General features: G+C 33.9%; 1 protein-coding gene across 3 annotated transcripts in view; it reads left to right on the top strand.

Annotated features, from left to right (window-relative positions):
- Positions 1-12,117, top strand: part of MEMO1 (mediator of cell motility 1) — a 134,300-nt gene that overhangs the window by 79,850 nt on the left and 42,333 nt on the right. For all 3 annotated transcript variants that reach the window (XM_001371423.4, XM_056813234.1, XM_056813235.1), the window contains exon 3: positions 7,571-7,639. In XM_001371423.4, coding sequence (XP_001371460.1) covers positions 7,571-7,639 — 69 coding nt within the window. The remainder of the gene's footprint in view (positions 1-7,570; positions 7,640-12,117) is intronic.

Here is a 12,117-nt window from a genome sequence, read left to right as displayed (position 1 = left end):
AAGATATTTCCTACCCTCCACCCTTCACCTCCCAGTTTTCCACCCATGCCCTCCTGCTTCCCTTCCCCTCCCCTCTGTTAGTCAGCCACCTTTCTATGTAACTCAAAGGTGAACTGTGAGGTTTAGAGAAGATACTTTTTCACTCTTTCTCAGGTAAGGAGGTTTATTGGGGAAAAACAGACTAGGATGGAAAGGAGGATTTTAGGAAATGTCAGTCCTGTCACAGCTGTGACACAAGTCTGTCAAGGAGATTGGAGGATAACTGTTTAATCTTCTTTCTTCCTTCAAACTCAAATCTCAGAGATAAAAATATCTTCTTCACCACACTAAACCACCAACAAAAGTTAATTTCTTCTCAGCCTAGCTCCAGAAGCTCCCCCAAGGGTCCTTCAGCCTAGGACAGAAGCTAACAGGGGGGATCAGTTCAGAGCTTCTTCCCCTTTTAGCCTGGCTTGACTCTCCAACTGTCTTTCCTGTGTTACAGTTAAAATTAGTTTCTCTGCTAAAAGTATTATATTTTTGTGAGGTTTATTAAAGACGAAGAAATAAAGAAAATATAAAATAATAAAGCATGTGCCTAGGAGGGCTGAAAGCCCATTCAATTTCACTTACTCTACATCTTGAGAGACGCGTGTGTTTAAAAGCGGAAGCAGGGAGAGCGGGCGTAGGTGCTACAAGTCAGTTTAAATAAATACCCCTTTTGCTCTCAGCCCAGGTGAGGATCCCCAGTGAGATTTCAGGGAATTCTGGGAACTACGAAGGACTTCTGGGAATTGAAGTCTGGGGTTCAAATCTCCATTTTTACACCTGGGAACATTCTATTTGGAATGTTCTTTTTTTGATTGACAACTGAGGTCCTTTACTTTGTCTTGCATGCATGATATTCTCTCTTCCTTCACGCCTCTTCCACAGAGACCAAATCCCCAAATTGTAACCTTCAAACAGCATGTGAGTCCCCTCGCCTTACCCTAGATGGGAGGGAGGATGCACTTACATTGGGCTGCTGGGCAGAGGGGCGGGTGATGGGAGAAATGTTCTCAGTTGCACATGGCGATGGGGAAGAGAACAGATCCCTCTGGCACGCTATTCATCAACACATCATTAGGAAGTTGTGTTTTTCAGTATATTTTCTTTTGTCTATTCTTATTTTTAGGGAGTTGATTTCTTCGTTAAATCTCCCCTCCCCCCAGCTGTTGAATTTTTTTTGCCAATTCTCTTGTTATTTGTTATTTGTTTTTTAAACTTTTTTTCCAAGTTCTTTGAGGAGTTCTTTTGGGACCTGACATACTTTTATACTTTTCTTTGAGGCTTTACATTTTTACTTTTTTGGCATTGTTATTCGCTTTTGGTTTTGTATTTTGGCTTCCCTGACATTAAAGTAACTTTTTATGGTCAGGATTTTTTTGTGTTTTTCTCATCTTTGTAGGTGTTCCTTCCTTTATCCCCTTTTTTTGAAACCATATCTATCTTTTGAGATTCTTTTCTATTCCTATGGTAGAGGGCACATTGCTTTAAGCTTGCAGAGTATTCTTCTTTGGTACTTGAGATAGTCCCAGCTGCCTTTATCATGATGCATTTGTTAAGGAGAAGGCCCTGTTGGCTTGCTCTGGGGAGTTTTTGCAAGTGTTCTCTGCCTTTATGTTCAGCACCCTGTGTTAGCTGTTCCTTTATTATTTTATGGACTAGGCTGCTCTCCACTCTGTTGCTTCCTTGCCCCTACTAAGTGGCTTGTACTGGGCAAGTTCCATGCTTTGGATTCTGCTACCTCAGACCCTCTGCTGCCATGTGGGAGTGTGGGTTTCCTGTGATTTAGCTGTTTTCCCTCTCTGCTGCTATGTGGGAACACAGTTTCCTATCTTCTCTGACTTCTATAACTGGGTTATAGTGGCTTGGGCTGTGCTTCTATCTCTCCTGCAACTTCTTTGCCTCTGACTGAATCATGGTGTGTTGGGTTACTTCATGTTCTACTGATTCTTGAAGATGTTCTGCTGCCTGAACTACTCTCTTCTTAAGCCAATGAGACGTGTTACTCCAATTTTCTGTTGTTTTGAGGTGATTGAGAGAGAGAGAGAGAGAGAGAGAGTGTGTGTGTGTGTGTGTGTGTGTGTGTGTGTGTAGGGATTAGAGGAGTGTCCTTTGCTATCTTAACCCCTCCCATTTATTTTTGAAAGATAAATTTAATCCTAATATGCTAACATACCTATAAAATGGTGCAAAAGTAAAAGATGCAAATGCCGATATATTCAGCTCCTGGGAAATAGGGGCTTAGGTTCCCACAACCACCAAAAGGTGTTATCTTTCACTAGATATTGTTGAAAATACACTTTTCTTTATATAATTTTTTATAAGAAAGCACCAGTTATGATAATATATATTTTTCTTAACACAATAACTATTAACCCATAAAATGCAGTACACAAAATAAAACTGGTAACGTGAAACCTTTTTTTGTCTAGTAATTTCTTAGAATTCTCTGATCTTTTGTGCTAATGCCTCAATTAAAAACAAAACAAAACATTGATTGCAGACAGTATTAACTTTTCAAAACACAAAAACTATATTACCACAAATACTTTACTCTTTTTTTTTCAGTTATAACAAATTATAAATTTGTTAACACTGAATTCACTATTGATAGTGATTGTAGACATTTTTGAATGACTTCTATCTAACATCTTTTTTTTCTCCCCAGGCTACATCATTGACTTTGCAAGTTTGAGCTTTAGAGCTAAAAGAAATTGTACTACCCTTTATAGAGGCATAATTGCAACATAAAACTTGAGTTTCAAAAGCAGTGAAAATATTTAACAAATGCATGGGGACCATTGAACCATCTAATACCAGCCACTCTACAAATTTGTGTGCATCATGTTTCTTAACACCCCCCTCCCCCCAATATACATAGCTGTGAATATACTTGGTTGTTGATGTAGAAGTTAAATTGAAGGTACTAAAAAATCATGCAAATGCTTGAAGTTGTGAAAGTTAACCGTGCAAATGTTGAGCATTGACTGTATTTCCAGTTTTTGCTCCTCTTCCTCTTCTGTCTCCTCTCTTCCTTTCTCCTCTCTCTTTACTCTTTTCCTTTTCTCTGTTCTCTTTCATGAATTTCGCCAATTAACTTGAACATTCAAACATTAAAAAGAAGATTGGACATGAAAATCTTATTTGTGTTATGTATTATTTGAAAAAATATGCTAAATTGAATAAGCTGGTAACAAAATTGCTTGACTTCTTTTTACCCCGTTTTTCTTTTCTTTTGGTTATATTCATGTTTTTTTTTCCCTTCTCTACCCTGCCCAACAAGTAAATATAATTATACAAAACAACTCAATGTATTGGACATTTCCTAAAATGAATATTCTTAGTCCGTCATCTCTCCTTTGGGAGGCAGGTTTCATCATAAGTACATTAAAGTCATATCATGGTCAGTTTAGAGATTATAAAGGATAACTGACTCTCCTAATGTCATATGGGAAGGAAATGTCAGAGGTTAGATTTGGGAAGGGAAAAATAGAATGATGAAAGTGTTATGATTTCACTCATTGGGATTGTCATAGGAGAATGGCAGTGAAACAAAGACTTTAACTAACTAGTAGCAAAGTAATTTTGATGATTAAAACTCATAAGAAATTAATCTATAAATGATGTACAATATAGAAAACAACAATATAAAGGGTGGGAAGACTAAAAAATTGAATTATGTGATTCTAAACTTGATAGGTATTGAGGAGATAGCCCTAGCCATGATTGTTCATTTTACTGCTCTAGGGATGCCGAAGTCTTGTTTTCCTTTATGTTATTTTGGTCATTGTATAAATTGCTTTAATGGTACTGCTTATTTTGTTCTGCATCAGTTCATAAGTATCTCCCCAAGGTTCTATGCATTCTTCAAATTTGTTATTTTTTATGGACCAGTAGTATTCTCATATACCCACAATTTGTTTAACCATTCTCCATACCACAAGTACTCTCTTGGTTTCCAACTCTTTTCTGCCAGTGTTGCTAAAAATATTTTTAGCACAAAGGGATCCTTTCCATTGTCTTTGATCTCTTTGTTATTGTTGATTGAAAGAGTAAACACAATTAAATGTCTTGTCCCCAATTTCATATTGTTTTCCAGAAGGGGAAATATCCTTGTTTTCCAGAAAGTTCTTTATAATTTGATATTTTCTTCTCTTGTTTTCCAGGCTTTCCATTTGGAAATAAAACAAATTCATACAGGAAATTCAGAACTTTCTTTTGGAAGAGTTAGCCTGTTAAACATTGTATTAAGAGATACTGTTTTATTATTATGTATACAGCCTATTCTTCTGAGAGAGTAGGAATGCTACTTGTACACAGACTACTGTTGATATCTGCTTCTGAGTATGAATCAGTAAGCAAACTTATGTGTTCTAGAAATTGTGCTAGATGCTAGGGATTCACAGACCTTGGGGAAATAGGACATTTACCATTCCTCAGTCCTTTGCAATTTGACTTACTAACCTTGATAGTCAACTGAAACTCCTCTCTCCAAAGTTACTAATCTTTTAATTGCCAGATCCTAATGGTCTTTTTCTTAGTCATCAATTTCTTAACCACTCTGATCCATTTGATACTTTAACTACTCTCTTCTGAACATTCTATTTCTTTCTGGATTATTGTAATACTAGTCTGTTTCAATTTCTTTTCCAGCTATTTGTTTACTTCTCTCAATTGTTTTCCAGCTATTTGTTTACTTCTCTTTTGCTGGATCATCACCCATATGATGCTGCTTAACTAACTGAATATACCCCAATGCTCTGTTCTCAACCATCTCTCTAATCTTATTCTTTTGGTTACCGTATCCTGTCATGAGTTTATTTTCTTTATGAAGATGACATATCTTCTATGCATTTATACTTTTTCAATTAAGTTCTAGTTCTACTTCACCAGTTGTCTACTGAATATTAAAAACTAAATGTCACAGAGACATCTTAAAACTTATCATGCAAAAAACTGAATTAAATATCTTTCTCTCATATTTCTCCCCCTCTACTGAACATCACCATTTTTTCCCAAAAGATATTATTTTCTAGTCTGGTTTAGTAATGTCAGTGTTATTTTCTACTTCTTACTTTACTTCACACATTTCCAGTCAACTGCCAAATCTTGCCAGTTTTTAACCGCATATTTAACCCTTACTTTTAACCCTGTTTACATAGCTATCACTTTAGTTTATACTAGGAATTCTTAACCTGGAATCCTTGGATTCCCCACCCCCAAAATTTCTTTAGATCAATTTCAGAGAATCTATGAATTTGGACGGAAAAAAATTACATCTTTATTGCAATATAATTTTTTTTGGTATTACCATGTATTTTATCTTATGTATTTATAAACATTATTTTGATGAGTTCATATGTAGCTTTCACCAGAATAATGGACAAATTTATATGTTTCACCAGACTTTCAAAGGAATACATGACAAAATCAAGGTTAATAACCTCTGTTTTAGACTTTTATTATCTCTTGCTATTATTGCAGTGGCCTCAAATCTCCCTCCAACTCCCAAACTCTTCACAGCTGACCAAAATTTTTAATTTAACATAAATCTGAGTCTCCCCCCCCCCCCCTTTCCAATGACTCTTTTCTGGAGGATAAAAAATCAACTCTTATGTTTCTAAAGCTCTTTATAAGCTTTCTTTAAACAAAAAAAATGTTTTAAAAAGTCTTAACTGTTAGTTTATTAACAGCTTTCTTTTAAACAATTAAGGTATTTTGTTTTTACATTATAAACATTTACAGATTACTCTGAGAGGTCTCTTATTACAAAGTAACAATAGAGACCTCATCTGCAATTGTATACAACATTCTATATCTGTGGCATCCATCATCTCTATATTTAAAAAACAATAACCCCAAAACCCCAGCAATCTATTTGCTTTCCTATCTACACTACTGGAAAAAAAAAAGAGAAAAAGATTCCTTGCAATACATATACATAGTGAATCAAAACATATTCCCTCAATGGCTATATAAAAAATATTTGTATCTCCATCTAGTTTTCATCTTTTCTCTGTCATGGATAATATATTTGCTTATTAGTTTTCTTGAATCATGAGTGGGCATTATATTGTTCATTCTTCAGTTTATAAGTTTTTAGAATTGTTCATTTTTTGCAATGATATATATTGTTATTCTTATTTTGCATATTTTCCTCTTTTATTTAAACATTTACATGTCTTTTTTTGAAACCTTCTATTTCTTATAGTACAATAGAATTCCATCACATTAGTTCCCAACTTATTCAGACATTACTTAGTTGATGAGCATCCCTCTAATTTCCAAGTTTTTTTTTTTTGCTACAACAAATAATCTTTTTATCCTGTAAGCCTTTTTCTTCTTTCTTTGATTTTCATTTGTTACAGGTCTACCAATAATAGAGTTGGATTAAAGAGAAAAGATCTATAGATAGGAGAAGAGTTCATTACCAAATTAGGGCTAGAGAAGATCACAGAAAATAAAATGGATAATTCTGATTAAATAATATTAAAATATTTTTCCAGAAACAAATTTAAATCGTAGCATATTTCTTTGATAAAAGTCTCATTTCCAATCTATATAAGGAATTGATTGAAATATAAATAAGCCATTTCCTAAATTGATAAATGGTCTAAAGATATGGATTAGTCAGTTCTCAAGGGAAGAAACCAAGACATTTATTGCCATATGAAAATATAGCCATGTGAAAAAGTGTTCCAAATGATACTGATGGAAATGCAATTAAAGCATCTCTGAGATTCTATCTGCACACCAGCAGAAGTGCAAAAATGACAAAAAGGGAAAATGATAAATGTTGGAGAGGCTGTGGCATAACAAGAACATTAATTTACCTGTGAATAATCATTCTATGAAGCAATAAAAAGTTAATTGTGAATGTCCTTTGACCCATACTTACTTTCTAGCCTCATTATGCATTATTCTCTGTCCTGTACTCCATACCAGCTGTGTCCATGTTAAGGTAGCTGGTGGCATAGTGGATATAGATTGGGGCCTGGAGTCATGAAAATCTGAGTTAAAATCTGGCCCTAGACGTTTATGAGCTGTATGACCCAGGGCCACTCACTTAACCTCTCTTTGGCTCAGTTTTTTCAGCTGTAAAGTGGGGATAATAATAGCACCTACTTTGCAAAGTTGTGAGAATCAATGTGATTATTTATATGTGTGTATATACACACATACACACATATATTTAAAAGGCTCAGCACAATGTTTTGTACATTGTAGGCTCTGTTTGTCTTGTCTTGTCTGTCTGTCTGTCTGTCTGTCTATCTGCCAATCCATCCACCCACCCATCCGTCTATCCATCCAATCTATATCTGTGATTATTTCCTTTTTCTTCTCCTTCTATCATGTGGGGCTTCCTTGGCTTTCCCCATGTCTATGTACTGGCTATCATGCCTACTTCTAGTGTTGCCTCATTGTTGCTTAATACTTATTCAAACCTTTTTATGTTTACCATTTATTGTTGCTTTTCTCTTAATGTCTTTTTGTATCTTGATTTTGACACAGAGGATTAAGATTTTGAAATTATTTTGTTTTGTAGCCACGCAGGATATACTTACTGTGGGTCTTGTGCTGCTCATGCTTACAAACAAGTGGATCCATCTATTACGTAAGTAATATTATCAGATGTTTTCTTTTTCTTTTTTAATTAGGAGAAATTTCAGAAATGAAAAATGATTTGTCAGAGAAAGCAAATTGCTTTTGAGTTTTTGATAAATATTTGACTTTAAGAATGGATAACATCTTTACTGATGTTTTTATGAATTCTTCCAAAATTCCTCATTACTTTCCTTTTACTTGACTTACCATTTTAAATAAATTCCTAAATATATGTCATAGAATCGCCAAAGTAATACATTTTATCTTCATGATTTTCTGATAAATATAGAAATTCATTTCTATTTAACAAACATGTGAAAAGCAATGTGCTGAGTGCTGGTGATTCAAAGGCTAAAACAAGACTACCTTCAGGAAGCTTATGTACTATTGAGAGGACTACACATGTACATAAATAAATTTTTTTGGGGTAATCTTTAAATGGAGTTTATGGATGGAATGAATGTTAACAACTGGATTGATCAGTGAAGGAACCTTGAAGGAAACTTAAGGACTTTCATGAGGCTGGGGTGGATGGCTTGTGATGAATGGGTGACAAGTTTTAAAATCCCAGTATGCACAAGAGCTTATAGAGCAGTATATAGAAGGCTGGGCTTGGCGTTAGGAAGACTTGAGTTCAGATATGACTTCAGATACCATGTGACCTTGGGCAAGGCACTTATCCTCTGCCTGCTTCAGTTTCCTAAATTTGTAAAAATGAACATCATAATAGTATTTATGTCCTAGGGTTGTGGTGAGGATCAAATGTGGCAGTACTTATAAAGCTTTTGCAAGCTTTAAAGCACTATATAAATGTTATTGTTATTGATTAATATGATGTAGTGGATAGGAATCGGTAATACCTGAGGTTCAAGTTATCCTGCTGATATGTATTGTATATATTTGTAGTTAATATATTGATTAGAACATTGTTTCCCAGTGTTTTATATTATGTTACACAACTGTGAATATCTAAATTTTAACATGCTATAGCATGGCCTTTTGGAGTTTAAAGTTTTACTTTGAATATTTGATATAGGGATAGGGGTGAGGACATTGATTTGGGGTAAAAGAGGAAGTGTAGTCCTTAACTAAGATAACAGAGAGAGAAAGAAGTGAAGAAGACCGTATAGAGAAAATAATGTAAAGAGAATCTAAAGGAAAAGGAGACAGAAAAAAAAGTGAGAGCATCTCCTAATAGTTTTAAAAAAAGATTTCTTATTCTTTATCTCTTCTTAGCAATGAAGTGTTGGTAGGGGCAGTGACATATAAAAAGAAAAAGTAAAAGAAACTGAAGAGCTGGGAAATCAGATGGACTTTAGAAATATGACAAATTAAGATGCTTTTATTTTTAGTTAAGGCACAGTCTTGCTTTTCTATTGTCATGTTCACCTAAATTGTAAGACTTTTGAGGCATAAACTTTATATCTTATTCACCTTTTTATCTTCTAAAATGTAGTTTGCAAATCTTAGGTGTTCAGTAAATATTTAATGAATGTAATCCAACACTGGCTGACATTATTTTATGCTATTGGGCTCCATATCTTCGGGGCAAATGGTTAATGGCTAACCCTTTAGAAGAAAATATTGGAAATAAATTGATGAAGAGGTTGAAAGTAAAGATAATGATGAAAACTTTAGATATTAAGGAAATTTGGAGGTGAAGGTTATGAAAGTAAGCATGAAAGAAAGCATTTTGAGAATTCTGAAAAAATTTAAATCATACATACACAGAAACATACATTTATACACACACACACACACACACACACACACACACACACACACAATACCTAATGATCAATAGGCTGGTTATCAAGGGCTGAATATTTTTTTCATTCATACCTCATAACTAATATGTTAAGTCTTAGAGATATTGCCATGTGTACCTAGTACTACTTCTTATACTTGAAGTAATAAAATGAATATAAAGTAAAATATTTGCTTGTTTATTAGGTTTAATTTTGATGGAAAATCTTTCAAGTCCTGAAATCTGTTTGATTAACATCAAGGTGTAAGAAATAACACAATTGCTATAAATACACATGTGTATATAATTTTTGTAAAAAGTGTACATACGTAAATACATTTAACATAGGGTTGCATATTATAGTTATAGGGTTGTAAGTACTGTATCATACCTTGTACATAGTATATAACAAATGTACAGAATAGATAGGGGAGTTAGAATAACATATAGTAACAGTTAGCAAATAGTTTGAGTTACTAGATACTTAGTTTAGATTAGCACATAGAGTAACCATAGAATTTGAAATTTGAGTAGCAGAATAGTTATCTTTAAAGAAGTTATATGTAACAGCATTATCTAGAAATTGTTGATAGAAATGTTATAATTGAATTGATTTTGCATTGTGATAAAATAAGATAGGAAATTGTTGTATTAGTATAAAAATTTCAAAGATAGAAAATAGCATTAGTAATGGTTATTAGTTTTTGCTTATGTTATTGTATTGCAACAATTGTTCTTATTTTTCTGTATTCATTTTTCTAAACCCTGATTCCCATCCCAAACCTTCCCAAAATGTCTTAGTTTAGGGTAGATAGTTAGAAATCTGGCATAATGTAGTAGAAGATAAGGGTTTTATTATTTTGGGAGGGAGTTTAGGTTTAGCAAATACCATAGGATAATTAAAGCTAAGTATAATAGTTCATGTCATTGAGCTAGTTAGCTCATTGCGTGAAAGGAGATGTGGGGAAATTATTTTACAGAAAGGGTTTGGAATGTTAAAGTGAAGATTGATGGACAGGAAAGGCAGTTGGCGGAGGGGTGGGGAGACTTGGAGAGTGACAGTTGCTCTTGAATGGTACTCTTTCCTGGCCCTTGGACTGGAAGGAGCGCTCTCTCCCTGTCCCTGCATAGAAGTACCTCTATTCCTGGATTTTTCCCAACTGTGTGCTCTACTGGGATTCCTGTGATCATGTCATCAAACAAAAGAATTTAAGGGGAGTGGTTTGAAATGTAAGGCTGGTCTTTAGGGCGTTAGCTTGAAGAGACAGGCCCAACCAGCTCTGAAGGTCACATTCTATTTTTCCTCTTGCTGTCTATGGTTAAAGACTTTGAACTTAAGAAACCAAGCATAGATATAGTATAGTCAGGAATAAAGGAAATCCTCCACAAGCCTATGAGGCCTGGCTCAGCTCAGAAGCTGAGACACAAACCCAGTCTGTGGCAAAGTATAGGGCAAATCCCTATTCCCTTGATCCTGATACCTTCCCAGTTTGAATTTGTTATTAAATTCATCTTTAGTGAAATAAACACAGGTCATATATTTGTAAGGGTGAGGAGGCCCTAAGGGAGTAAATGTTTTTTAGGGGAGAAGGTTCTCTGTATCCTCAAGTTTCCCAAATATTGAGGTGCCCATCCATGTCTCTTCCCCCTTTCACCTGTGGTAGATATTTGTAAGAGGAGTATTTTGTTACAAAACAACAAAATAAACCTTTGTCTTTGTGATAGCAAATAGTCTTTTATTTAGTAACCATTCTTTAAAAATCATAATTTTATGGGAAAATTTATGAAAAGTGAATAATCTTGATTCACCTGAGATTTTTGTCTACAAGTAAAATAAAAGGAGGGAAAAAAATTAATCTTTGTGGAAAAAAAATCATTAGTTTCTCATTAACTTGTTTTTTAAGGATTCATATGACCATTTAATTTAGTATGGAAAATTGATTTCCTATGTTCTTCGGTTGGTAAGACCATTTACTAGATGGCAAGTTCCAGATTTCAGGTAGATAGATAGAGCACTAAGATATCAGCATAATTTTGATTCAATGCTTTTAGAAAGGGATTTGGAAAAAGAAGGAATCTCCTTTTGATAGGGAAGATTTTTTTTCTTTATTTACCTTTTTTTTTGCTTTTCCTTTAAAATTAAAAAAAAAAAAACCAAACCCAAATTGACAGTTCTCTATGTAAATATATTTATATCCTGTATTCTTTACTGAATGTAAATATATGAATGTAGATTCTTTGCAGCTAATATTCTGACTAGTAAGATTTGCAAGTAAATATCTCCTAAAGTTTTTTTAAAAGCCTTTTTTATATATCAGCCATGAGAAAACTTTTTGTAGATAGTAGTAGTATGAGAAAAAACTTTTAGCTAATTTAATTAAAGAGAATCTTTCACTTTCACAAAGAATGATGTACTGCTTGTGCTCTTAAGAAGCAGGTAATTCCTATACTCTTTCCTATCTAGTTATTTCTGTTGACATTAGTCTTTGAAGATACTACTGTAGGCTCATTCATTAACTTTTTTATATACATTCTTTTTCATTTTCTGTCTTATGAATTCAGTTGTGAGTTTTTTTTTTTCCACTGGAAGAAATATTTTTCTTGGGAGGGTCAGGGGACAGTGATAATAATTTGAATATTTCAGTTAAGAATATGGGGAGGGGAATGGTAATTGTTATTTATTGAAAGGAAAAAGCAATTGCATCTCTTAGACTATACTGAAAAAAAAAAGTTGTAACAAT

Source organism: Monodelphis domestica, chromosome 1 (genome assembly GCF_027887165.1).
Source record: "Monodelphis domestica isolate mMonDom1 chromosome 1, mMonDom1.pri, whole genome shotgun sequence".
NCBI classification, from domain to species: Eukaryota; Metazoa; Chordata; class Mammalia; order Didelphimorphia; family Didelphidae; genus Monodelphis; species Monodelphis domestica.
Note: the sequence above shows the minus strand (reverse complement) of the source record. Positions and strands in the feature narration are given on the sequence as shown.